Source organism: Xenopus laevis, chromosome 2S (genome assembly GCF_017654675.1).
Source record: "Xenopus laevis strain J_2021 chromosome 2S, Xenopus_laevis_v10.1, whole genome shotgun sequence".
Taxonomy (NCBI): Eukaryota; Metazoa; Chordata; class Amphibia; order Anura; family Pipidae; genus Xenopus; species Xenopus laevis.
In genome coordinates, this window is record NC_054374.1 from 80,941,355 (window position 1) to 80,969,197 (window position 27,843).

The following is a 27,843-nucleotide window of genomic DNA, read 5'->3' on the forward strand; positions in this document are numbered from 1 at the left end:
ACTGTGTGCATCCATGTGTGAGAATGATATCCATTCCTGATACCCATGTCCATGCAATAATTACAGAATCAGATGGCGAAGAATTTGAGGAGTGCAGTGAGGTCTAGGAAATACTGAATGGAAAGTGAAAGTAATTGCCTGCCCTACCTCTATGCCTGAGGCATAGAGGAAGGACAGGCAATATATACTGTAATTGATTGAGACTTTTGAATGCATTTATAACAGTTATGGATGTTTTAATAAAAAAAGAATGAGCGTTTCACATTGAATTTGAAAAGGACTTTTATTATACAGCTTTTTATGTATGGTTGACAGGTCCCCTTTAATTAAGCTTACTAGATCTGCCAGTTGCATCTATTGGTGTGGGCACTTTTTGTTATTAAATACAAGTGGATTTAAACCCCAAAAATGAATTTATATAAATTTACATAAATGAATTTATGTAAAGTTACTTGAGTGGTTCTCTGACAGCTTTTTGAAGTTACATTAACATTTCAATTTCAGTCTTTTTGAAATTTTTGCAGTTTTAGACTGCCAATACCATACTTTTCCCTAAGGAGCTTTTCTTTCAGTAGCTCTAAATAACAATGCATTGACAGCAGTAAAGTTAAAAGGGATCTATACCCAACTAATTAACTAATATAAATTACATAAATGCTTCTGTGAGCATGTTTACATCTTATATAGGCTTCTGAGATTTAAAGGAAAAACTAAAACTGAATAGCTGTGTTCGCATATTTTGACAGAAGAAAAGTTGCATGCCAACAAAAATCTCAGTGTTCCATTTATTTTCAGCGAGGCTGGAAATCACAAATGTTTTCATAAACTGGGAACATAAATAAGTAAATAAAATTGCCTGAGACCGTTCTCACTGAATTTTAAAGGAGAAGGAAAGCCCCAGACAACAGATTAGCCACAATAGTGCAAGCTAGAACGCTATATTTATTCTGCAGAATGCTTTACCATACCTGAGTAAACAGCTCTAGAAACTGTCTCTGTTTGTTTAGGATAGAAGCTGCCATATAAGCTTGGTGTGATATCACTTCCTGCCAGAGTCTCTCCCTGCTCACTTACAGCTCTGAGCTCAGATAACAGCAGGGATGGGAGGGGGAGGGGGAGAGGAGCAAACTGAGCATGCTCAAGCCCTGCCCTGGAGGTTTATGCTGAAAACAGGGAATCTGATACAGAAGCCCATGTGTACACAATAAAAGGAAAGAAACGCTGTGTTTCTTTTGACAGAGAACTCAGAGCAGCATTACTTTGAAGGTTTACTGGTCTATATAGACCTTTCAGATAAAGCTTACTTAATTTTAGCCTTTCCTTCTCCTTTAAAGAAACTTGCCAGCTTTTACTTGCCAAGTTTTTTCTTGCAACTTTGTTTTTAGCTTATTCCAAAGAATATTCTCGAATATATTCACACTCATGTTTTTTATGCATTTTTTTCTCGAATTTATGCATTTTTTTCTCGAATTGAAAAAAAACCAGACTGATAAATTGATAAATTGTTCCCTTAATGTCTCTGAGACTCTGGGCCTTCATAAAGCTGTTGAGCTGAAGCCTGTCTAGCAGTATAAAACTATGCTAATACCGGTATGGGATCCGTTATTCGGAAAGCCATTATCCAGAAAGTAACGAATTACAGAATGGCTGTGTCCTATAGACTCCATTTTATCCAAATAATCCATATATTAAAAAATATTGGAAGCAAAACCAGCCTATTGGGTTTAATTAATGTTTACATGAATTTCTAGTATACTTAAGGTATGAAGATCCAAATTACAGAAAGTTCCGTTATCTGGAAAGCCCCAGGTCCCGAGCATTCTGGATAACAGATCCCATACTTGAATCTCAGAAACCACTACTAATATAAACTTAATGTAAATTGCAAAAGTGCTCACAGGACTGCTCTGAATAAATTTACACCATTTCATTTTTGAGTTACGATCCCCTTTAATTCTAGAGATTATTAGGCAAGTTTGTATCAATTATTTTTTTGGGTTTACATTGCCTGTAAAGGAGAAGTAACAGTATAAATGTTGAAAGTCCTCACATTCATGTTTTGAAATGCTGCACTGTATCTTATGCATTGAGACCATTTATAATTTTATAAATAATATTTTTTTATCTCCATGGCGTCGCATCTGAATGGTCTCTAACAACTTGCTCCACATTTTTTAAAGATCTCTTTAAACATCTGAGGGAGGGGTTAGGACAACACACAGTACATGGCAAACAGATGATGGGGCTTACAAATGAAATTCTGCGAATGCACTAGCTTGGGTGTGGGATCTGTGTTTGGTCTAAAAGAGGAAATACAGTGCCACGACCCTAGTTTAAAGCATTAAGTTTCATGGGAGAAGAATTGGTTAATCTGATGAAAGTACAGCACAGCAAGTTTAATAAACTATTTTAGCACAGTCCTTTTAGTTTGAGCAATACCTTTCCTTGTCCTTTAAAAGCAATCAGTTTGTAATCCGTGCTTTTTTAGATGATCTGGTAACCTCACCCTAAGCATTGAATGTCTGTGGTTACCCTTTATCTTGCTAAGATCCTGTTATTCGAGGTTGTAGGCACGATGCAGCTGTATATGGCACTAGCAGCACCTTTATAAAGCTAGCAGCACCTTTACATATTCTTGTAATGCACACTGACACTTTTACTAAGCATTTCATTAGACTGCAGTAATTGAAAGCATCTCTGCTCTGTATTGATTCTCTGTAATCCAGTTCACTTTATATAGTAACAGAAAAAGTGTTTGAACATTATTATCTTGGCTCTATGGCCATAACTAACTCCCTGCTTTCGACTTTAGAAAACAATCTAGGGATCAGTTAGTAATTCTGCACTCTAAACTTTGTCAGGGTAGCAGCTGGAAATATATAGCTTTATAATAAAGATGTATATGCTGAAAAAAGTACAAATGCAGAAAATGAGTGTAATGAATAGGGCTTGTAACACACTGTTTGCCTGTTTTAATTATAAATAATCTACTTGAACTAAACATAATAAATGGAAAGTAAGGCAGCTAATTAAAGTACTATAATCCCTTTATATTACTATAACCCACTGCTTACAAAGGGACCACTAAGTTAATTTCACTTAGTTAGATTTATGAGGCCCCAAGTAAACTCATGGAGACTTGTAAAGAGCTAACCGTGTGGTGTATATAATGTGACACAATAGTGGTAGGAAAAAAAACACAGCAGTGCAAGCTCTTTTACAGATTCTCTAGCCATAAGTAGGGCTGTGGAGTTGGTACATAAATCCTTCTACTCCGACTCCTCAGTTTCTGGTACCTTCAATTCCAGGTCTGTTTTGAAAGCAACAGTAAGACCAAAAACTGAAAGTGTATCAAAATATAATGTACTGTTGCTCTGCACTGATAAAACTAGAGTGTTTTTTTCATAAAGACTACTACAATTTATATAAATAAACTGATGTGTAGTCATAGTGGCAGTCATTCAAGCTGGAAAAAAAAGATAACAACAAGCAAACCACCATTGTATTGAACGGGGCTTACCTGATAAGTGTAATGCAGTGCTGTCCAACTTCTGTGGTACCGAGGGACAAAATTTTACTGACCTATGTGGTGGAGGGCCGATAATAGAAGTCAGTGTTGGCCACTACCCTTTTAACCACACCCACTGTAAACCACACCCACATTACCACAAGATCATATCCACATTAACGGTGGTAGCACACCAAAAAACCAAATGGTTGATGCTCACTGCAGGAAAATCACTCATATGTGATAAATTGAAGTTATGTTAAATCCATATGCCTCATCCTCCCCTGTGGATAATACAGCAACCCCCCAACACATGACTAAACACCTCAGGGGCCCTTAACAACAATTTCCAAATATTAACAAACCCCAAGAACAAACCCCTAACAGGCTTACATTCCACAGGTAGCGTAGGGCAAGCAGAGAGTGGCACACCCAAGCAGCACTGGGCAAGCAGAAAATGGCACACACAAGCAGCACTGGGCAAGCAGAGAATGGCACACCCAAGCAACACTGGGCAAGCAGAGAATGCCACACACAAGCAGCACTGGGCAAGCAGAGAATGCCACACCCAAGCAGCACTGGGCAAGCAGAGAATGCCACACCCAAGCAGCACTGGGCAAGTAGAGAATGGCACACACAAGCAGCACTGAGTAAGCAGAGAATGGCACACACAAGCAGCACTGGGCAAGCAGAGAATGGCACACACAAGCAGCACTGAGTAAGCAGAGAATGGCACACACAAGCAGCAATGGGCAAGCAGAGAATGGCACACACAAGCAGCACTGGGCAAGCAGAGAATGACACACCCAAGCAGCACTGGGCAAGCAGAGAATGGCACACCCAAGCAGCACTGGCAAGTAGAGAATGGCACACCCAAGCAGCACTGGGCAAGCAGAGAATGGCACACCCATGCAGCACTGAGTAAGCAGAAAATGGCACACACAAGCAGCACTGGGCAAGCAGAGAATGGCACACACAAGCAGCACTGGGCAAAGCAGAGAATGGCACACACAAGCAGCACTGGCAAGTAGAGAATGGCACACCCAAGCAGCACTGGGCAAGCAGAGAATGGCACACCCAAGCAGCACTGAGTAAGCAGAGAATGGCACACCCAAGCAGCACTGGGCAAGCAGAGAATGGCACACACAAGCAGCACTGAGTAAGCAGAGAATGGCACACACAAGCAGCACTGGGCAAGCAGAGAATGGCACACACAAGCAGCACTGGGCAAGCAGAGAATGGCACACACAAGCAGCACTGGGCAAGCAGAGAATGACACACCCAAGCAGCACTGGTCAAGCAGAGAATGGCACACCCAGGCAGCACTGGCAAGTAGAGAATGGCACACCCAAGCAGCACTGGGCAAGCAGAGAATGGCACACACAAGCAGCACCGGGCAAGCAGAGAATGGCACACACAAGCAGCACTGGGCAAGCAGAGAATGGCACACACAGGGAGGGAAGGCAAAACAGAGCAGGAGACAGGGAAAACTATCATTCTAATATTTACTACATACAGTGACACAGTGCTGGTGCCCCATTAGCATTTTGAATAAGGTGTGGACAGTTGAACAATGTGGGCAGTTTCAGTCTGGGTCTCAGGTAGAACAGTACAGGCTTTAGGACATAAATAATAGAGGTGTCACAAGTGTGAACAATACAGGGGGATCACAGGTGTGAACAATGCAGGGGATTAGTCTGAATTTGAAGTTTAAACAATGCAGGGGCCAATTAATCTCTGTAGTGATACCTTTTAAAATGTACATATGGTAAACAGACATAGCATGTGGGGGCCACAGAAGGGGGGGTTGTGGGCTGCCAGTTGGACAGCCCTGGTGTAATGTAACCTGTACTCTTTAGCCTATTTTTCAGATTGAAAAACTGCCCCCTAGGCTACACAGCAATTTATTTATATAAACTATAATAGTTTTTCTGAAGCAAACACACACTTTTACCAGTGCATGCTAACAGTATGTTAAAAAAAAGCTTTAATTTTTTTGGTGTTACTGTTCCTTTAATGCACTAATGTATTTTCCATGTTGATTGAAAAAAGTAAGTACACAACATACAAGACATTTTACCACTGCCAAAGCTCAAACATATAAACCATATCCTATGGTAATTCTAAACAAAAATATAAAGTTAAACTGCATAAATCAAAATATATTGGAAAACCTAAAACAATTTATGCAGGTATGGAACCTGTAATCCAGAATGCCCGGGATCTTGGGAGTTCCGGATAAGTGGTTATTTTCATAATTTGAATCTCCATACCTTAAGTCTACTAAAAAAAATGTAAACGTTAAATAAACCAAATAGGATTGTTTTGCTTCTGATAAGGATTAATTATATCTTATTTGGGGTTAAAGGAAAACTATACCCCCAAAATGAATACTTAAGCAACAGATAGTTGTTAAGTGGTATTTAAAGAATCTTATCAAACTGGAATATATATTTAAGTAAATATTGTCCTTTTACATCTCTTGCCTTGAACCACCATTTTGTGATGGTCTGTGTGCTGCCTCAGAGATCACCTGACCAGAAATACTACAACTCTAACTGTAGCAGGAAGAAGTGTTGAAGCAAAAGACACAACTCTGTCTGTTAATTGGCTCATGTGACCTAAGAAGTATAGTTTGTTTGGTTTGTCTGTGTGCACAGTGAATCGTAAGATACCAGGGGGCAGCCCTTATTTTTTAAAATGGCAATTTCTATTTATGATTACCCAATGGCACATACTACTAGAAAAGTATATTATTTTGAAAATGGTTTGTTTACATGAAGCAGGGTTTTACATATGAGCAGTTTTATGCAATATCTTTTTATAGAGACCTACATTGTTTTGGGGGTATAGTTTTCCTTTAAGTACAAGGTACTATTTTATTATTACAGAAAAAAGGAAAGCATTTCAAAAAATGTTAAAATTATGAATTGACCTTCCCCTAATGTGGAGCTTTCTGGTTTCTGGATAACAATCTCATACATGAATATTAATTAAACCTGGCAAACATTTTTGGAGACTCAAGATACCCAAAATTGATTCTGACCCCTACAACGATTCCACAACTCCAACTCCACATCTCTGGTCACAAGGATCAAATGCTTTAAAGCATTAAAGAAAAAGCAAGTCATTTTGTGCCTAAATAAGTAAATGTAAATAGTGCTGCATATACCTTTTATAACTATGCAATGATAAACATAATAATACTGGTTCCTCTTAAACTGTTGTGATATAATGAGTAATAATAATAGCTGCATTCCATTTTACATAAAAGCTATAAATCGGGGATGCTTAAAGGGAATGTCAACAATGTTTTGTGTAAAACACAATTCTAAACAACTTTACAATATACATTCATTACAAATAGTGATGGGCGAATTTATTAGACAGGCGCGAATTTGCAGCGAATTTCTGCGTTTTGCTTCAGTCTAATAAATTTGTGAATTTGCTGCAAAAATTCACTGGTGTCAAAGTTTGACGCCAGAGACGGTTTAGACGCCGATTGATTTTAATGGGCACCCGCGTCAACTTTGATTCTAGAATTTTTTGTGGCGAAGCGAAACGGCACAAATTTGCCCTTTACTAATTACAAATTCTATGGTTGTTAGGTTATTTGTATATGTATTGAAAGCCGTGTTTGTCTGTCCCTTTCTAGTCTCTGCCCTGATGCCTTTCTAGTATCTGCCTGATACACTGTAAGACAAGATAGATGATAAGCAGACTTTTGCAACATTATTGAAAAAGTAACAAGCAGGAGTTAAGCAAATGCTGCTTTCAATAGCAATTGTTTTTACAAATAGCTTTAAAAGCGTTGAAAATTTTAATAAATCTATGTTGGGAAGTTTTTTATCTTGCTCTTTAACCTAAATGTGTGCACATCATTTTTTATGATTTCATTGTACCCTTTAAATCCAGTAATTGTTTTCCCTTATAATAGAAATTTGTAATTAAAATGAAGCGTATAATTAATTTTAAATTAATATTAATACAATATTAACCAACAGCAACCTTTTCTATTCCACATGACTCAGAACCTAAGTGTTTTCAACCATTTTCCTATAATTGTCACTTCTTATTCAGTTGTGTGCTGAACACTTCATAGGCCCAAATTCTGTGATGATTCATGTAGATAACAGATAGGTTTTATAGGCAGGAACTTGTACTTCCTGTGCATTCATGTGTATTATAAACCAAGAAGATAGAGAATAACATGTTACTAGTCAAACAAAACCTGCCTAGTGCACAGCACTGAATCTGATATAAAAAGTTCATACCTGTACGTGCATAAGATTCATGGCATGTATTTGCAATCTCTGCTGCTAATTCCATGTAATGGTCTCTCTTCTGTGCAGGTGCATCTCTTGCTCCAAGAGCAAACATTCCTGCAGCAAAACAGGTTAGATGCCCCATTTTATGGTCCAGAATCCCACCTCTCCACTCAGCGATATATGTTAGCCCTCCAGGAGACTTTCTTATAAGATGTGTTTCTATTGCCTAAAATAATAGCAAAAACCTGTTAGAAGTGATTCTAAATCTGTGTCATTTTGTATATATAAAAAAAATGTAAGCCCCTTATATACTGTATGAATGCATTAGTAAAATGCGTGTGTGTTGTAAATGCTTGTGTGTATAAATTAATACAATAAACATTTACTTTCAACATAAACATGGGTCATAACTGTTTGCTTTTGAATCTGAGCTGAATGCTAAGGAGCAATTGCAAATTCACTGAACAGTTATGTCCCATGTGGCCCCCTTTAAAGTCGCCGACTAACTCACAGTTAGAGAGCTGAAAAAGCGGGAAGCAGTGTTCTGGCTATTATGTTAGACATTCAATCAATTCCAGCCTTTATAGATTACTAACTATATTAGAAACATTTTTTTTTTTTTTTTTATAACTTGTTTTTATTGAAAACAACAAGGTGAAATCACATGATACATATGCACATGGTTCTGTAAAGTAAAGTTATAGTGATTATGAGATCAAATATAAAAGATTCCAACAATTATTCAGCTCAGGTATGGCGATTAGCATGGGGGGTAGGTCCTATGGGGATTAGTGTAAATGGGATGACAGCAGTCTGGTTGCAAGTGTTCTTGTTGTATTGCCGTTAGAAATTGGGATGATTCCATGATCAAAGGGTGATCTTTCAAGGTTTTCATATCACACCATGATGTGTGTTTAAAAGTATAGATTGTGAGATATTTAATTCGTTGGGGAAGATGTGTAATGTAAGTTGTCCATGTATCAAAAAATTTTGAGGTGTTGTGTTCTTTTTTGGTTAAGGTTTCTAGCCAGTCCATGTGAAAAATATGGTGTAGTTTCTGCTTTACTAGTATCAGTGGCGGAGGATCAGTGTGTAGCCATCGTTGCAGTATAGTTTTCCTGGCTGCTGCTGCCAGTCTTCCCATAAGGTGTTTGTCGGTTTTCGTAATTTGTGTGAACGATGTAGTGTTGCTGAATAGAGCCCATTCTATGTGTGGATGGAGGGGTTTCCCAATCATCTGTGCACCGTAGGAAATGACTTCCTTCCAAAAGGATTGCATTAAAGGACATGACCATATGGTATGTAGTAGGTTTGCTCCCGAGGTGCGGCATTTTAGGCATTCATCTGAGGAGAGGTTACCCATCTTAAATCTCCTTACTGGGGTGAGATATGAGTTATGAAGAATCTGTAGTGACATTTCCTGATATCTACTTGCCGGAAGTAGCGTCATGACTTTAGCATGTTGTTTCAGGATGTCGGAATCCGTGGTATTGGGTATCTCTTTGGTCCAACCGAAATTGGGTTTATCTTCATTATCTATATCTATTAGCGGTTTGATGGCTTGGTAAATGTGTGAAGTCGTAAGTTTCTTGTTTCTGGTTTTCCAGAGTTGGTTTAGTAAATTGTTCCTGTCGTTGTTAGAAACATTTTTTATTTTGCACATACTATCTATCTTACCCAGTTTTTATTTGTACACTGAACTGTTCCTATAAAGTAAATTTTGTTTTTTTGATGACATTTTTTTAATAGTACAGAAGGTCAAAGATGAGTCATGAAAGAACAAACTGTGTTTCACATTAAAGCTAAAGTTCATTCGCTTTGTAGTTAACATTACCTTTCTTTATACAGGCAATGAATCTGTTTCCCAGAACGCACAAGTACATTTACTGCTTTATTATTACAGAAAAAAAAGGAATTTTTTTTTTCTAATTTGGAATATTTTGATAAAATAGAGTCAATGGGAGACAGCCATACTATTATTTAGAGTTTTCTGCATGACTTGATTTCCCAATAATGGATCCCATACCTGCATTAGAATTTGGACTAGTTTTGATACACTAGATTTGATACAATGATATACTTTCACTATTGGTCCACAGTATGGGTCCAACAGTTTTCTTTCTTTAAAGACCCCTGTAAATAGCCTTAACATATTCACAAATAAAAAAAAAACACTAATATTATGCTGCCATCAACTTGGATTTATGCTTGCATAATTAGCAGTAATGGAACTGCCTTATTATAGAAAAAAATTAATTGGTCAAAGCTGAAAAGATGTTTGTTTAAAAAAAAAACCAAGGAGATGGTACTGCTGTATTTGGAGCTTTCTGGATAATAGATCCATGGAATACATGTTTACTATTGCTTGTTGCCATTATAATATTTTTATAATATTTTTTACAAGAGCCATGAATATCCTGTAAATGATATCCTTATATGCAGTACTTGGTGATGTCATCAGTTACATTGGTGCTTAGTGATGTAATTTCTGTCCCAGGACTTACTGAAAACTGTGTATTGGAATAAATCCTATACCCACAGTTGTAAAATATGAGAACCTCAGAGTTCCATCACTTCGGCCTCATACTTTTATATGGTCATGGAACTCCTCTGTGACTTTTAGGGGCAGATTTATCAAGGGTCAAATTAGAGTTCATGGAAGTTTTTTTAAACTCCCCTAAACTCGAAATTCGACGAACTGCAATTTATAAAAAAATTCAAATTTCAAACTCGGGTGAATGGGATCAACCCGCAAACTCAAATCTAATTTGATTTGAGTTTTGTGTTTTAGAAAAAAACTTGATTTTCAGGAAGGCTGCAACTCCAAATTGATCCCAGGACGTCCCCCATCGGCAGGTTTAAGGTGGCGAATAGTGAATTTTAATTCTTAAAGGGCCAGTATATGATAAATTTCAAAAATCAAATTCTATTTTTATTAAAAACTCAAGTCGAATTTTAACTATTCTCTAGTTGAATTTCATAAAAAAACGCGAAAATTAAAATTTCAAAATTCGAATTTTCACTTCAACCCCTGATAAATCTGCCCCTTAATATCATAATATTTCATAACAGAGGGTACATTATTCATTATATATTCTAGTGCACTTCTGTTCATCTTATGGTCTTCCATGGCTTGTAATTAGCAATATTTTAAATGGAAAGCTGCAGAGTGACATTAAATTAATAAAAACAAATAAAGCAAATAACGATCAATTCAAAATTGTCAACTTCCTGCCAAAACTTAAGGCAATATCTTTGGTCTTATATAAACACAACAATCAGCTGAAATTAATGAGGGAATATAATAAAAGTCGGTAACGGTAAAATTATTCGCAATGCAAAAAGTTATGCGTTCGCGTGAACTAATATTGCTTTGTGCAAATTTAATATACCTTTTGCGAACCTGGAAACTGTTTAATGACCACTTCCAACAGTGGATGAAAGTCTGCGAATTTTATAGTTTGCGCCAGTGTGCAGTAAATGTAATGAAACTTCTTAATGAAAACGTTATGTTTGCTCCAGAGGATTACGGCAACCTTCAAGATTCGCAATGCAATAACAGTCTAAGGAAGAATATTACATTGTGAGATGTGAATTTTTATTCTTAATGGTGCAAATTGTTTTTCTCTTTGCGACTTTTATTACATTCCCCCGAAGACTGCAGAATGTATGCCCCTTGTAGTCCTTGACTGACATTTTGTAACATATTATTGTTCACAGGGCTGCAGAGATTGAAGGCCGAACGCCATCTAAGTACTTGGCAATAATCAAAGCAGAACAATGTAGTTGCTTGCAAATCACATTTATAAAATCTCATTTTGTACCTCTAAAGCATTATAGTACATGTTCTTAGCTTCATTATCCTGTCTTGCTGACATCAGCCAAGATTTGATTAAATATTCATAGAAGCTGTCACCAAGTCCTCCAAGTGAAACATGGTCTGCAGAGAGAGAAGTGACACATGATTTGTAGGAGAGGGATTACACTGACCTCAGCTTGGCATTACGTTAATGTTCATGTAAAAATCCTTGATGCTAACCGTCTAAGATAAATGTTTTGTCATTACACGATGATTGCAAAATTGTTTGCCCGGTGCAAATGTTACAAGACATAACAGTTATCAACCAATCTAGCATAGCAGCGTTTGAATTACACAGGCTGATTCATGTGTCTGCACACGCTTTGTTCGATAACTTTGTTTTAATCAGTATTGGGTTGTGAACTAAGAAGCAAATAAAGGCAAATGTTAAGTGCTGTTGTTTATTTTCACTCTCAGTAAATTCAATTCATCATCATTAAAATAAGCAATTGCATAAGATAAAGCCTCCAAGTTTGTAGTGCAAAAAAAAAAAAAATTATTAGACCGGGTAAATTAATGTAAAATTGATATATACTCAGAGATGAAAATAGATGGGGCTTGATCTACCCCACCATCTTTATAAACTGTTGCTGATGAAATGCAACACTTTGCATGAGACATAATGAGGATGATTAGTCTTTCATTCAAATTTACTGCTATTTTGTTCCATGATATGACTGCACAGTGATATATGCGATACTTCCTAGCCACAGTCGGAAAATACTTGCCAGAGGTTCCAGTTGTTTCCACACCTTTTCCCACCCTGACTTGATGTCTAATATTCTCATTTCAAACCTTTCCAACCAACGCTTCCTCTGCACGTGTGCGTGCACACATAGTTTGAGGCCAGCGCACATTACAATTTGTGGTGTACACAAAGAATTTTGCATTTATTTGGACCTGTGCATACAGTTTTTAAAAAATGCACACACAAGTTTAACTTGGTGTGGCATCACTTCCTGCCTGAGTCTCTCCCTGCTCACTTATAGCTCTGGGCTCAGATTACAGAAGAGAAGGGAGGGGGGAAGAGGAGCAAACAGAGCATGCTCACACCCGGGGCAAGGAGGTTTAAACTGAAGGCAGGAAGTCTGATACAGAAGCCAATGTTTACACAATAGAAGGAAAGAAATGCAGTGTTTCTTTTGACAGAGTATTCAGAGCAGCACTACTTTGAGGTTTTAATGGTATATTTAGGTGGATCTTTACCTAGTTTTAACCTTTCCATTTCCCTTTAAGCACATCTGCAGAACAACCCACCAGTTTAACTAAACTGACGACAAGAGAATTAGGGTTGGCAAAAGACACCTAGCATTAGGAGGGTACAAACTACAGCCAAAACTTCACCCACAATATAGCATACAGATTTTTTGAGAGATTAAAGATGCATTTTGTAGCTGTGGAGATATTTTATTATTTCCAACAAAATATGTCCCTAAATCTCCGATACCAGCAAACAGATTGGCAGAAATTACCTCTGGAGTCAACATATATGCCCCCATGTATTATCTTTCTGGTGATAAGATGTTGATGTATTTTGGTCCAAAGTGATAAGATGTAGATAAAAACAGCACAGCCACTTTTTTTTATTATCTGTCATATCCTCCATGCTTATATTCTACGTACATTATTTCTTTATAGCATTAATTTGCCAGGATTATTACCTATTACAACTGTATGGTGACATTTTTCATGAGCAATTATATGCAACCCAAGATTTAATCATGTTGCAAACTGGCTAATACAGCAGTGTTTTCTTATCACTGGAAACATTGCAAACCTTAAAACAATAACTACGTGATGTTGCTGCAAGAATACGCCTGATGTATAGACACAGACTTTGGCAGTCACATAGTTACATAGTTAAATCGGGTTGAAAAAAGACAAAGTCAATCAAGTTTAACTCCTCCAAATGAAAACCCAGCATCCATACACACACCCCTTTATACTTATATATTCTTTATACCCATATCTATACTAACTATAGAGTTTAGTATCACAATAGCCTTTGATATTATGTCTGTCCAAAAAATCATCCAAGACATTCTTAAAGGCATTAACTGAATCAGCCATCACAACATCAACTGGCAGTGCATTCCACAACCTCACTGTCCTCACTGTGAAGAACCACCTACGTTGCTTCAAATTAAATTAGAAGAAAATATGCAGTAAATATGTCCAGTAGACTATGAACACTGCAAAGAGAGAACAAGATATAATCTGTATTGTATAATATTAACAAAGAATTCTGGGTCAATGTTCCACACAGAATACACATTAACCTTAAGACAAGGCACATCTTTTGGTCTTTTGGGGTGGGGGGGGCAGTTGTGCTGTTTTCACAAACAGATACAAATTTCCAAATTTCCGAACCATGCGTAGATGACTACAAATAACTTGCATGGATTTTCTCAATTTGCTACTATATATCTTAATGATTTAATTTTTATTTCTGGAAACATCCAGTTGCAAAGTTCAGAGCCATTTTAATAATTCTAAGACAAGGAAGCAATTGGTATTGAATTTACACTTTTATGTACCAAAATGAGTTCTTTAATCACAGTATAGTTGTAATACTCATGCCCATTTCATTGGATTGGTAAACTGACCCTCATTTTAAGGTGATCATACATGGGCTGATTGCGTACAGTATTCCAAGTATTGGCCCCTGGTCAAACAGATGGACACCATTTGAGGGGAACATATACAGTATGGCCACCTTTCTAATATTCCACTCCCCCCCACAAGAAAATCTTAAGAGGGGCCCCGCATGCTCTAAAACTTACCAGCATACCTGCTCACTCCTGTGCACGTCTGTCTGCTCCGTCACACAAGCAGCGTGCACGGAATTTGTTAGTGAAGTAACGCGGCTATAAAGAAAGCAAATCCCATGCTCTGGGCCTCACTGAAACCTAAGGATGCGCTTCCTCAATAGTTACACCACTAACTGGAACAGTAGGAAGTAAGGAGGAGTTGCTGCTCCTCTTCACATTTTCATCTGCTGATGCGTAATGCACTGCCTGATAATTTTTTTGGTACTTCACCTAATTCAATAGTCGGTGGTATGTATTCAAAAGAATACTGCTGGTCCCCCGACCCCCCAGCCACAAAGTCCACTCTGCAACCCCCCCCTGCTACTTGATACTAGTAAACTATAATTGCACTTACGTTGTACCCAATTTCCACTGACAGGGCTAAAATAATTAGGGTATAATCCATGAGGTTTTTCAATTTTGCTTAAAAGTTTCCGGATTCCATTCACCTGCAAGAAATAAACAACGGCATTAAAAACTCTTTACCTGCCACTCATACACCATATGTTCTTCTACAGCAACACAAGTTCTTTTGCACTTACCAAATTTTACATGAAAGCAGAATGTCTTGAAAGTAGTGATGGGCGAATTTTTTCCATTTCGCTTCGCCGAAAAATTTGTGAATTTCCCGTGAAATTTGCGAAACGGTGAAAATTATGCGAAACACGAATTTTGGTGCCGGTGTCCAAATATTTTTGATGCCGGCGACAATTCTGACGCTGGCTACAATTCCGACACCGGCGACAATTCTGACGCCCATATTAAAGTCAATGGGATCCTAGAATTTTTGCGCCAATTCCGAAAATTTATAAATTCGCCCATCACTACTTGAAAGTTCAAATTGTTAATAGCAAGAGTGGGTAACTTATCTACTTAGTAAAAGTGCGAGCCTGCACCTCTAAGTTCCTTTCCGGCAGCTAATTGGTAACTATAAATTGTTACATGGAGAATGCCCCTTTGTGTTCCTTAGGTCTCCACGGTGAGAACTGTAAGTGGTTTTGACAAAGGCTGCATACAAGCAAGCGAAGTCAGGCACCTTTTTAATAACAGTTGGGCAGGGAATCATAAAAAGACTCATAAGGGGCAAAAAGATTACCACCTTACCAGGAGGGATGTTTTGTGAGTGTAAAAGCTGTATTTCACGTTAAGTCTGGTTGAATATATTGACCAGGCAATCGTCCTCTTCCTCTACCTTGGTTAACATATATGCCTATAACCCCTTGCCTCCAGTTGTTCCGACCCCCTGCTGTTTACTTTTGTTTTAATGAATTCTGCGTGCATGGTTTTCTGTCTTTGGAATTGACAGATGGGCAGGTGCAATTTCATGGGTCTATTTTCCCTCTCTTCTATTCACTTTTAATTCTATACAGATTCAGGCAGCGCACACTTCTCTGCACTCTTGACGAATGGGGTGCACCTCCCCCACTGTCCTTGCACAGATGGAATTACTTGTAATCATCCAAAATGGGCAGCACTCCAAACTTTCTTTAAAATGCCTTTATTCTCATCAGCAGAGCAAACACTTTTAAAATGGCAAGAATAATAAAATATGAGGCCAATAGAATTTTATAGTACATTTCCCATTCCTGTGAAAGAATGTCCAATCTAAAATGCCCTCCCTCAATTACAGGTAATACTACAGACATTAGTGTGGAATAGAAATAATGTGCCGTCGTTTAATTTAATTTAATTAACATTAAGAAAAGAGACTGACAAAGACACTGAGAAAGGACAGGAAATTAAAAGGTGACAACCATTCACATAAGATTGATATGATCCATTAAATACCCATGATGGTAACTTGCCTTTTCAGTAAAAATTGTGTTTCCAGATAGTTCACTTAGCTGCACAAATTCCAGATGCAATGTTCCAAATTCAGCCAAAATGCTACTTCCTGCTGAGGCCCAACCCCAGCTCCAGGTTAAACCACTAAAAAGAAATAAGAATTATCTTATAAGATGCTAAGTACCATTCAAGTGCTTCAGAAATCGAGGAACAATTTTATCAAAAATTGATCTGGGGTATCCTAGATCCCAGTAGTTTGAATTTTATCTCGGTTATAAAGAATATTCCTAACTGTAAGATAATACATTTTTCAATTCATCAGATGTGTTCTATTACTTTGAGCAGCTGAAAATAATTCTGTCCTATGGGTTGTTAGAGCTCAGTGGTAGCACAGAGCTTTAACATCCTACAGAATCAATAATTAGCCAAAGTGAGCAAGCATTTCAATAAAACCAATGCAAATGTAAGAAAGCTCTTTTCTGTCATAATTGCCCCAGAGCAGAAAATAGTGCATTTGCATGCTTCTAAATTGCAGGGGGAAGAAAGGGTAGATCACTAGCGATGGGCGAATTTGCGCCGTTTTGCCGAAAAATGCGTCAATTTCGCGCGAAATTCACGAAACGGCGAAAAATTTGCGAAACGGCGCCCGTTTTTGACGCCGGCGTCCGTTGTTTAAAAAAATAAATAAATTTGACGCCGCGAATTCGCGCCTGGCGAATAAATTCGCCCATCACTATAGATCACATGTCATGCTCTGTTGTAAGTTGCCTCACAAGGATACTAAGGGCAACTTTGGAAATCTGAAGCAATTTGTATGCCATCCCACCAGTGATTCATATTCTTGCCAGCGGGAAGGCATTTCGGGAAGATTAGTCACCTGCAGTAGAGAAGATTTGTTACTGGGCGACTAATCTCCCTGTGTGTGCCACCACCCTTAGATGTATTCATTGTTACTACTTGGTAAAAAATACAGTTGTTAAATCTGATTGAAACATTTTCCATTCTTTAAAGGAGAAGGAAAGTCGTCTTGCACTTGGGGGTGCCAGATGTTAGGCACCCCAAGTGATTTTATGTACTAACCTGAAACTCGGGGGCCAGTGCTCCTATCAGCAGAAAACTGCACCGAGCGAGCACCACGGATCGCTTCTCTTCTGTCTTTCTCTTTCTTCGAGTGGCTGCACATACGCAGCAGAGCGAAAAGCCGAACTGTAACTTAAAAGTCGGCTATTTGTTCTACTGCGCATGCGTCTGCCCCGTGAAATTTGAAGAAAGAAGAATCCAGAAGAGGATCGCTCCTTGGTGCTCGCTGGTATAACCCTGGACTGGTGCAGTTTTCTGCTGATAGGGGTACCGGCCCGGGGTTTCAGGTAAGTAAATACAATCACATGGGGGTTCCTAACATTTGGCACCCCCAAGTGCAAGATGACTTTCCTTCTCCTTTAACTCCAGTCACGTGACCTATTGTTTTAAATTGGGTGTGACTATGACTGAAAAAGAAGCAGGATGCTGTAATATCTGCTAAATCCATATCACTTGCATTTTTTTCATTATGTCTGCAGAAAAAAAGCCCCAGGTGGTTCTCTGACCAGGGAATATAACTATTTATATGGTCTCATTAAAATGAAAAATTAAATCTCCCTGAATGAAGGAAAATAAACAGCGACATGCAATTATAATTCTTTTTAAAAGAAAATAATGATGACTTTGCAGGCCATAACAGACAAGTTTTGATTTCCGGCAGTAGAGAATAAGGAGAACAACAGCAGCAATTCCAGACTGGAAGTAAAATCCTATATATTAGTATACATTAAAAGGAAAGAAATTATACAGCACCACTGCTGCCTGACATGTTTCAGGCATTGCCGTCTCTTAATCGTAGTTTGCAGGAATAAAATACGATTCAGATTTTTTCAAGATTTTATCAAGTCTTTTTCAGTACCAGATTTTTTTTGAGTTAATTTATTGATAAATAAGGTAAACATGTGAATGGGAGTTTGGTTGTGTTTTATAAATGTTTTCTCATATGTCTCTTTAAGCAATGAACGGTGCGGCCATCATACAGCTTACCACAATTTAAGCATTCCAATAGGTACGCTACCATTTTGTATTGCAGTTTCCATACATTTTATTCTTCAAATCACATGCCATTTCATACAAAATCCCATAACAGATCCCTTCCAGTCTACCTAACTTTATTTTTCTTTAGTAGAAAAGTAAGGCAGTATCACAATTTTCCAAACAAAACGCCATTTGATTCACTTGAGTCAGTTATTGTAAAATGCTTTGGCTATGTTGCTGCTGGAATGTCAGCTTCATAGATATTCTGTAATAACAACTATTGTGCAGATTATGGTATAGATTAGCAAGTGTAGCAAAAGATACTTTGCTGAGTGTATAGAAAAAGAAAAGAATTATTATAACAGTGGTGTGAATGTGTGTACAAACTGGGCGTTGGTTTGGGCAATCACTCTCTCTTAAAAGCTGCAATTCAGCAGCGGGGGAGGATTTAGCCCTCAGACAGAAACCAAGGTTCAGCAGACTTTTACTTTTTACTATACTTATGCTATTATGCAGAGAGACACAGGATCCTCAATACTATGACTGGTAGGTTAACAAGTTAGGGACCGCCATATGGGGTTTACCTTGACGTGGTATGGTGGCTTTTCAACTTTATGATCATAACTTTGTAACTAAAAAACCCTGTCTTTGTTAACACATGCATTTGCATATCTATTGAATTACTTAGACAGGGGCCCAGGGAATGTGCACTGACCCATTTGGATATGCCAGTAGCACTTCCCTTATACTTCTATATATTTTTACTTAGCAATGCGGGTGCTCCCACAACCCCCCTTTGTATTTACAAACTGGGCCTCCCAATAATCTGTGTTTAAATGATGTTGGGGTTGTTGATAGTTTTCTCCTAGTTCCCAACATGAGTGGGTGAAGGTAAGAAATATGCTATCAACATGGTTTTTTCTAGCAACAGTATTCAGTCCTACACTCCTTTATATGAGGAAATGGTATGGAATGCTGAACCTATTTAAAGGGATACTGTCATGGTATTTTTTGTTCAAAAATGAATCAGTTAATAGTGCTGCTCCAGCAGACTTCTGCACTGAAATCCATTTTTCAAAAGAGCAAAAAGATATTTTTAGATTTAATTTTGAAATCTGACATGGGGCTAGACATATTGTCAGTTTCCCAGGTGCTCCCAGTCATGTGACTTGTGCTCTGATAAACTTTAATTACTCTTTACTGCTGCACTGCAAGTTGGAGTTATATAACCCCCCTCCAGCAGCCCATCATCAGATCAATGGGAAGATAAAGGCTCCTTGCTAGAAATAAAAACAGCACTCAATAGTAAAAATCCATGTCCCAATGCAACTCCTTTAGTTACACTGAGTAGGAGAAAAAATAACCTGTCAGAAAGCAGTTCCATAGTGCAGCACTGGCTCTTGCTGAAAGCACATGGCCAGGCCAAATGACCTGAGATGGCTGCCTACACACCAATATTAGAACTAAAGAAAAACTACACTTGTTGGGTTAGGAATGCAATTTTACATTGTAGAATGAATTATTTGCATTATTAACAGTGTAATTTAGAAATAAAAACTATACCATAAAAATCATGACAGAATCCCTTTAAGACATTGCAGTTTATTTAATCCAACGGACCACATATATGAACCTATGCAGTTTTCAAGCAACCAGGTTTCCCATCTGTCTCAAACAATTTGATTTACCAGATTTTAATTAGGGATGGCTATTTCAGGACCATACAAGGGACATGGAATTGCCATCATTGTCCAAGTTGTGACCAAGTTGCCTGCCTACTTGCACAAGTATGGGTAGCTAATGGAAATTAATACATAACGTTAAAAGATGCAGTGTTTGAATATTGACCACAAGTAGGTTTTTTTCTCTTACAGGAACAAAACATATAAGGGTCTGTAGAACACAGGGAGTTGCGTTCCCTGATAGTTAACTATATGCTATGCTCTAATGGAGAGACGTGTTCCCATGGGTCCATGGTTAGGGTAACTAGTTTCTGCCCACAGATGATTCAAAGAAGGGAGAAATGGTTCTTAAGACAACATCCGGTATTGGGGTGGATGTGCCAGGATATCTGGATCATAAGGTCCCAATAAGAAGAAGCCTAGTGCCCCAACAGAAGAAAAACCCTTAGTGAAACCAGGGAAAGCTATAAATAATGAATAGGAATAAAAACACTCCCAGATTATAAATAGACAGGGTAGCAAGAAAGAGCAGCCTGTATACCACTAAGGAGATCTATTGGATTATTTATCAAAAATCTAATTTGTGAGGTTTTGCTGTTTTTTCTACTTCAAATAAACTCACAATTAAAAAAAAAACTTGAATGTCTGTTTATTATAAAATCCGAATATAAAACCAGGATTGAACACAATTGTGAAAACAAAATTGTGAGTTTACAAGCTTAAAAATTCAAATTATTAAGTTTACAAGCTCAAAACAACTTGAAAAGTTCGAAAATCTTAAATTAAAAAAGAACTTAAATTTTGCCTGGGACAAATCCTACTGACTTCTACTCGCAAGCTTTTAGAGGCTGAAGTTTTACATTCTATTCGTTTTTTGTGCTTAATAAATACCATGAATTCTAATTTTTTAAACTATAATTTGAATACTGTATGTGAGTATTTGTGCAAAAAAATGTTGAATCGTGGCAAAAATTCAAATTTGAACATTGATAAATCCCCCCCTTAATGTGAGGGTAGTTTCCAGGTTGCACTCACACTGCATGTGGGAATTATGTGTTTAATCCCTTGGTGCAACCTTAAATTAACCTGAAACACTGGAAGACAATACAGTACCTGCAATGTGTGAGTAGAACACCCAAACAAAATCACACACAAAGGGGGTTATTTATCAAAGTCCAAATTTATTTCAATATTTTCTGCTACAAACTCCGATCAAATCCGCTTGGGTTATTTACACTTATTTATTATTACATTTTCCCGAAACTTTGCTTCACGGGGAAAAAATCTGGTTTTCATGAATTTTTCAGACTTTTTCGTCCGATTTTCATGATTTTTTCGTAATTTTCACCCAAAAACTTCGGGGTATTGCCCAAAACCCAGCGCACATAAAAAAAATCATTGGGACGTCTCCCATTGACTTATATGCAACCTCGTCAGGTCTGAGATGCCGGATTTTCAAATTCTGACTTTTCCATCCTCGGGGTTTAATAAATTCCGAAAAATTCGTGATTTTTTAAAAGTCAGATTTTATAATTTTTCGTGATTTTTGCATTCAGAGTTTAGTAAATAACCCCCAAAGTCTCTGTGTGTGTGCCATTGTACCAACAAATATTGAATTTACCTAGAAGTATCAGTATATTCTATATTGTTTATTTGTTTTAAGAATCACGGGCACCCTTTATTGTTTTAGATATTGTGTGTATTGAGAGTTACAGCTCAGCCTTCATCCATCTTTATGAGGGCTCATATGTGTCATAAATGTAACAGTATTCTGTCTAGAAGCAGCTGGATGTAGGCAATAAAACCAAGAAAGGGTTAAAGATAAATTATCTGTTGCTGAATGCAAAGCACAAATATCTGGCAAAAGAGGTTAAGCCCAGTATTGCAGCATTATTACACTTCACAAGTGGCATAAGATTTGTCAATATGGTTGCAAAACTTGTGTCCATATAAACCACTACATGGGATCAGGGCAGCCATCAGGGGGGGACAGGGGGGAGAGTTGTAGGGGGCCCTGAGGGTAAGGGGGGCCCTGCCACTTCACACTTTCTTGATTAGCCGGGGCCCCCGCTTTCTGAGAGCTGCTGAATTCGGGAAGGGAGGGCGGGAGCACAGGGGGAGTTATCTTCTGTCCTTTACTTCCCCTTATTGGTCAATGAGTTTAAGTACCGGTTGAGCTGCTCAGGGATTGGATAGCTGAGGTTTGAACTTCTCCTCCAGCTCATCCAATCACCATGCAGCTTTACCAGGACTTCAAATTCTGTGACCAATAAGGGAAGAAAATGTTGTCACTGGAAGAAGATGCAGCCACCTGTGCTCCGCTCCTCCCTTCTGTAGTTGGCAGCTCACTGACAGCAGGTGGGCCACACTAATGAAGTTAGTGTAACATGGCAGGGCCCCCCTAAAGGTAACCCTTTTTGGTCCCTGTTGTGTGGTGGGGCCCTGGGCACCATTTTTTTTTTAAACTTCTGGGGGTGCAAGTTTTTTTACATGGACGTTTAAGGGGGGCCCTGGCCACCAATTTTCTTATAATGTGGGGGGGGGGCCTGGCCACCAATTTTTTTCCCATGTGGGGTCCTAGCCACCAATATTTTTTAATGGGGGGCCCTGACCACAAATGTTTTTTTTAATGGGGGGGCCTGACCACAAATGTTTTTTTCAATGGGGGGCCCTGACCACCAATATTTTTTTATTTTTTTATTAACATGTGGGAACCATAGCCACCAATGTTTTTTTTTTTTTTTTAGCATGTGGTGTGGACCTGTGGGGTGGGGAGGGCGGACCTGTAGGTGGGGCTTGTGGTGGGCGCAGCCAAGGGGGCCCACAAAATTTTTTCGTATGGGGCCCTGCGATTTCTGATGGCGGCCTTGCATAGGATCACCTTTGCACAACGTGCAAATGCAATCCTAGAGTTACCACCTGCTCAAGGAAGGTGTAATGGGCAGGGCTTCCTTGCAACATAGTTCTTCTGGACTTTGCACCATAGCACTATGCAAGTATAGAAACGTGCAAGAAAGTGCAAGCACATTAATGAATGCCGTTTTTACTGGTGCAATTCTACATCCATGTTTTCATCTTACAATGCTAAATTAGCCCTACCAACCTCTGGATTTGTAGTATCTAGTAACTTATAGTGCCTCTGTTCCACAGCATATCTCATATTATTATTATTCTTTGCTAACTTCTTATTACTTAAGAGGTTAGTAAAACATTATTACTTATTAGTATTAGTATAAGCAGTACTTCACATTTTTGAAGAACATTTTTTAAACTCATTCCTTGAAAAGGACATTTTACAAACTTAAAAACCAGATTATCTGCAAAATTATATTCATTGTGACCTTTTTTCTTCTGAAACAGCTACATTTCTTGTGGGAACTTCCCACAGCATATTTCGGCTTAGTTTGGATAACAAAGGAGGATCAGACATATTTTTTAATTCAGTCTCAGATGCAATATCTTACTTCCCAAGGTTGATGATCCCACGTGGAATTCCAGTGGGAGTGCTAAACGCTGGCAGCAGTTTATTTCCAAGGCCTATAGCCTTGTCTCTGAAGACCTAAAATCCAGAAACTGTAGTTAGAATTACTAGCCAAAGTGGACTATAAAAAAAAAAGAATATAAATATTATAAGAATACACATTTTGCAGTTTGCAGTCCTCTAAAAAGGTCCATGAAAAACATATAATAGTGCTCTCAACACATTGTTTTTTCCTTGTCTGTGTGAACAGCATAGGGCAAAACCAATAATTTAAAATCACATATGACTGCAAATGAAATGAATGGATGGTAGGTAAATAATGCATGCTTTCTGGAATAAAAAGTGAAAGGATTCCTTCACTGGTATATAGTGAGTTTTTCAAGCTGCATCTCAGCAGAAAGGTCTGAAACTCAGCCCTTTAGATCTAGAATGGAACTGCACTCTTTCTTCAATTCTTGCAGGATAATACTGTATGTATAATTTAGCTTTATGATTTCTTCCAGAATAGCTTATGACCCATTTAAAGCTACTTTTTTACTGTTCGCACACTCAAAAGTTATGATTATTATACAGGGGCTAGTCTGACAGAGCTTAAAGGACCAGTAACAGCAAAAATCTTCTAAAGAAAAATCGTTAGTATGCTACGAAAAAAAGACGTCAACTTTAAAATCGCTAAGTCTTTATTAAAAAATAACTTACCGAAACTCCGCTTGCACTCCTCTTCGGAAACGGTGACAGGGCGACGACCCATCGTACGGCGCTCGATTTCTCCTCCCTGGAGAAATGGAGCGCCGCGTGATGGATCGCTGATCGCCTTTTCTGAAGAGGAGCGCAAGTTATTTGATAAAGACTTAGTTACTTTAAAGTTTAATATGTGTTGGTGTCTTTTTTTTTGTAGAATACTAACGAATTTTTAAAAATATTTTTTGCTGTTACTGGTCTTTAAATAAGTGAAGTGGCATCAGCAAGCACTGTTAGAAACAATTAAAGAATACACCTTGCAGCAGTGTGTATGAATTGCTTTAGAGTACCTATGTTGATGTTGTTTTATACAGGTATGGGATCCGTTATCCAGAAAGCCTCTATCCAGAAAGCTCCAATAACGGAATGGCCATCTCCCATAGACTCCATTTTATCCAAATAATCCAAATTTTTAAAAGTGATTTCCTTTTTCTCTATAATAATAAAACAGTACCTTGTACATGATCCAAACTGAGATATAATTAATCCTTATTGGAAAAACAGTTTATTGGGTTTATTTCATGTTTACATGATTTTCTAGTAGACTTAAGCTTAAGGTCCCGAGCATTCTGGATAACAGGTCCCATACCTGTATATTAGTTCATGTTATCAACAAAATGTATTTAAGGATTAGTCATAATTTCATTTCCATAGCAGTTATTGGCTTACCTCTTTTCCTGAAAGGAAGTATGCAGAGAGCAATCCCCCAATGTACCGGATGTTTACTTCAAATAAGGAGGCTTCTCCATTCTGTAACGACCAAAAAGATTATTAGCCAATAAGTTTGTTTTTCTTTATTTAAAACCCCAAACTGCAGTTTTGTTGCTCAACTTAGAACATACGGCTCTCTAGTTATACACTGGAGAGATGGATGTCCAAAGAAGACTGCACGATAGAGGCATCTGTCAAAGAGTGCCAGGGGCAGAATGCCATCACAAGCTTTCCAGTAGCTGCTTTGGCTGACAACATGAATCTGTAATTGTTTATGAATAACATGCTCTGAGAATGTACATTATTCATAACCTAGTCTCTCAGTATAACTGTGTGTTCTATGCAGCCTTTCAGATTGTTATTGCTGCTTGAATCATATGCAGGGCAGCTGACCTGATACTGCAAGAAGGCATTCATTTCCCATTATATGCATAAAAATAATTTTAGGTTTTTAGGTTTCAAGATAAGGCTCCTGCTTTAAATTACATATGCAGGCAGAAGTCACCAGTCCCACAGAGAGTTTACAACTCCATAGCTAGCCTTTGGCTGTTTGGGGATGTTTTGAGCTGTCAGTCCTCATAACTGTTGGGCCCTGAGTTTGATCATCAGCATACTGTCAGTATTAACAATATCCCAAATATCTAACTTAAATGTTAGATATGAATAATACAAAGCCCTTCTTATCTGTGCAGTGTTTCTCTAGGCCATCCTCAATCAATTCAAGCCTTGTTTAACAAACTTACAAATCTGACCTCTAAAATAGATCTAAATCCTACAAAGACCAGTTAGTACAATAGAAATATTCTCTCTGAGTAGTTTTTGTTTTCACAATAATCTATCTCAAACAATATCTTACCACATTCAGATCGAGGCTGGTCTCTATCCATTTCTGAGCTTCATCAAACTCCTCCTTCAGGCCCATAGTAAAAAGAGTGTCCAGTGCATCAACAATTGTGGCCCCCTTAAGGCCACCTGTTTAAAAAATATATAAAAATACAAGACATTAAAGGGATACTGTCATGGGAAAAAATTTTTTTTTTCAAAATGAATCAGTTAATAGTGCTGCTGCAGCAGAATTCTGCACTGAAATCCATTTCTCAAAAGAACAAACAGATGACCAGGGGCAGCTGGGAAATTGACAAAATGTCTAGCCCCATGTCAGATTTCAAAATTGAATATAAAAAAATCTGTTTGCTCTTTTGAGAAATGGATTTCAGTGCAGAATTCTGCTGGAGCAGCATTGTTAACTGATTCATTTTGAAAAAAAACTTTTTTCCCATGACAGTATCCCTTTAATATATTATGAACAATGAATAAAATATCTCAGATTTCAACATTATTTTTAAACATCTTATAATGTAATGTACAGCTTGTACATGGTCTACAGCTTTGGGCATAGCATGAGCATTATTTATTTATGTAGCTTTAGTTGTATTCCTACAAGGTACAGAGAATAATTATGGGGTGGCTGCACACAGATTGCGATTAGGGGGTTTATATTTTATTTAAGACCAAACTAAGATTTAAGCAGGTTTTGCCATAGGCAGAATATGTTGCAAATTGTATTGCTGTATGAGCTGCTAGATAATGTAGATCAGTAAGCAATAATTCAAAACCAAAAGATGCACATTAACTCAATTCAGGCATTTATTTGTGCAAATTCACCAAAATCCTTACAAAACCGTGTTAAATAAATTAATTTGTTACATACCGCATAGCAGTGTCTCATCCTTGTCACCATACCTAATGCAAGCCACACCCTCCTGATGCGTTTCACACCATTGGGTGCTTCATCAGAGGAGGTGTGGCTGTTACAGGTCACAGTCCTTATATACCTAAAAAATTATTTTCTGCATGTTCTCAGGTTGCTAATATATTATATACATATAACAGGGTAACATCCCATTTTACTCCCTGAATTCTGGATAAACTAGTTACTCCCAACTGGAAACAATACAAGTAATGTTAATGATGTTAGCAAGGAATGCAGACCTGTATATTGGTAATGCACTATTACCATTTCTAGAATATGTGTACTTAAACAATAATATGAATAAATACTGTTGCCCATATTGTGATAATAAGCAATAAATTATACAGCCTTCATTCCAAATTCATCAACATATAGAAATAGAAATAGAAAGATAAAAATATGAATATAAAAGTGCAATATAATTCCAAAGTTCATACATTCTATTGCTTATATCAAAGTGCATGGTGCAATTTAAAAAAAATTTTGTCAAAAATTATCAAGCAGAAAATGAGGTTGGCCTGTAATATAAGCTGATGCTACAGGGCTAATTATTAAATTCTGATGCCAGTTGCACTGGTTTCTGGGCTGCCATGTAGTAATTATCTGTATTAATTACTAATCAGCCTTATTTTACGATATTAATATTCTTTGTGTACTGTATATCATGAGTCGGTCCCTAAGCTCAGTAAGTGACAGCAGCATAGAGCATGTGCAATGAATCAGCAGAAAAGAAGATAGGAAGCTACTGGGGCATCTTTGGAGACACAGAACCTTACTGCTAAAGGGTGATTGCCTTGGGCTGGTGCAGAAGCCCAAAATATAATGTACTACATTTCAAGCCTATTTTATTTAAGCTTTAGCTCTCCTTTAAGGTGGATCCATCTAAACCCAAAAAAATTAACTGATGTAATTACTCAGATTGTTTCTTGGAGCACTTTTTCACTGTACATTCATCCTCTATGCTTAATGGTTTCTGAGATATTAGCAGTTTAAACTGCTAATACCAGACTTTTGGATCAACTGAGAATCTGCATCTCTAGCATTAACTAAATCCAATAAGTGCATACAAATTCAAACAATTAGAGGCCTCAACTATTTTTTGAGGTGCAGAAATATTCCTGCACACACTTTCAGGGGAAAAAAGTCATACTTTAAGGGAAAATAAACAAATAAATAAATAATGTTGT

At 37.7% G+C, this 27,843-nt stretch overlaps 1 protein-coding gene across 2 annotated transcripts in view; it reads right to left on the bottom strand.

Annotated features, from left to right (window-relative positions):
* Positions 1–27,843, bottom strand: part of man1c1.S (mannosidase, alpha, class 1C, member 1 S homeolog) — a 65,905-nt gene that overhangs the window by 6,348 nt on the left and 31,714 nt on the right. For both annotated transcript variants that reach the window (NM_001091392.2, XM_018248182.2), the window contains 7 exon segments: positions 7,783–8,002; positions 11,601–11,716; positions 14,801–14,894; positions 16,251–16,374; positions 23,435–23,529; positions 24,862–24,942; positions 25,760–25,875. In NM_001091392.2, the coding sequence (NP_001084861.1) occupies positions 7,783–8,002; positions 11,601–11,716; positions 14,801–14,894; positions 16,251–16,374; positions 23,435–23,529; positions 24,862–24,942; positions 25,760–25,875 (846 nt within the window).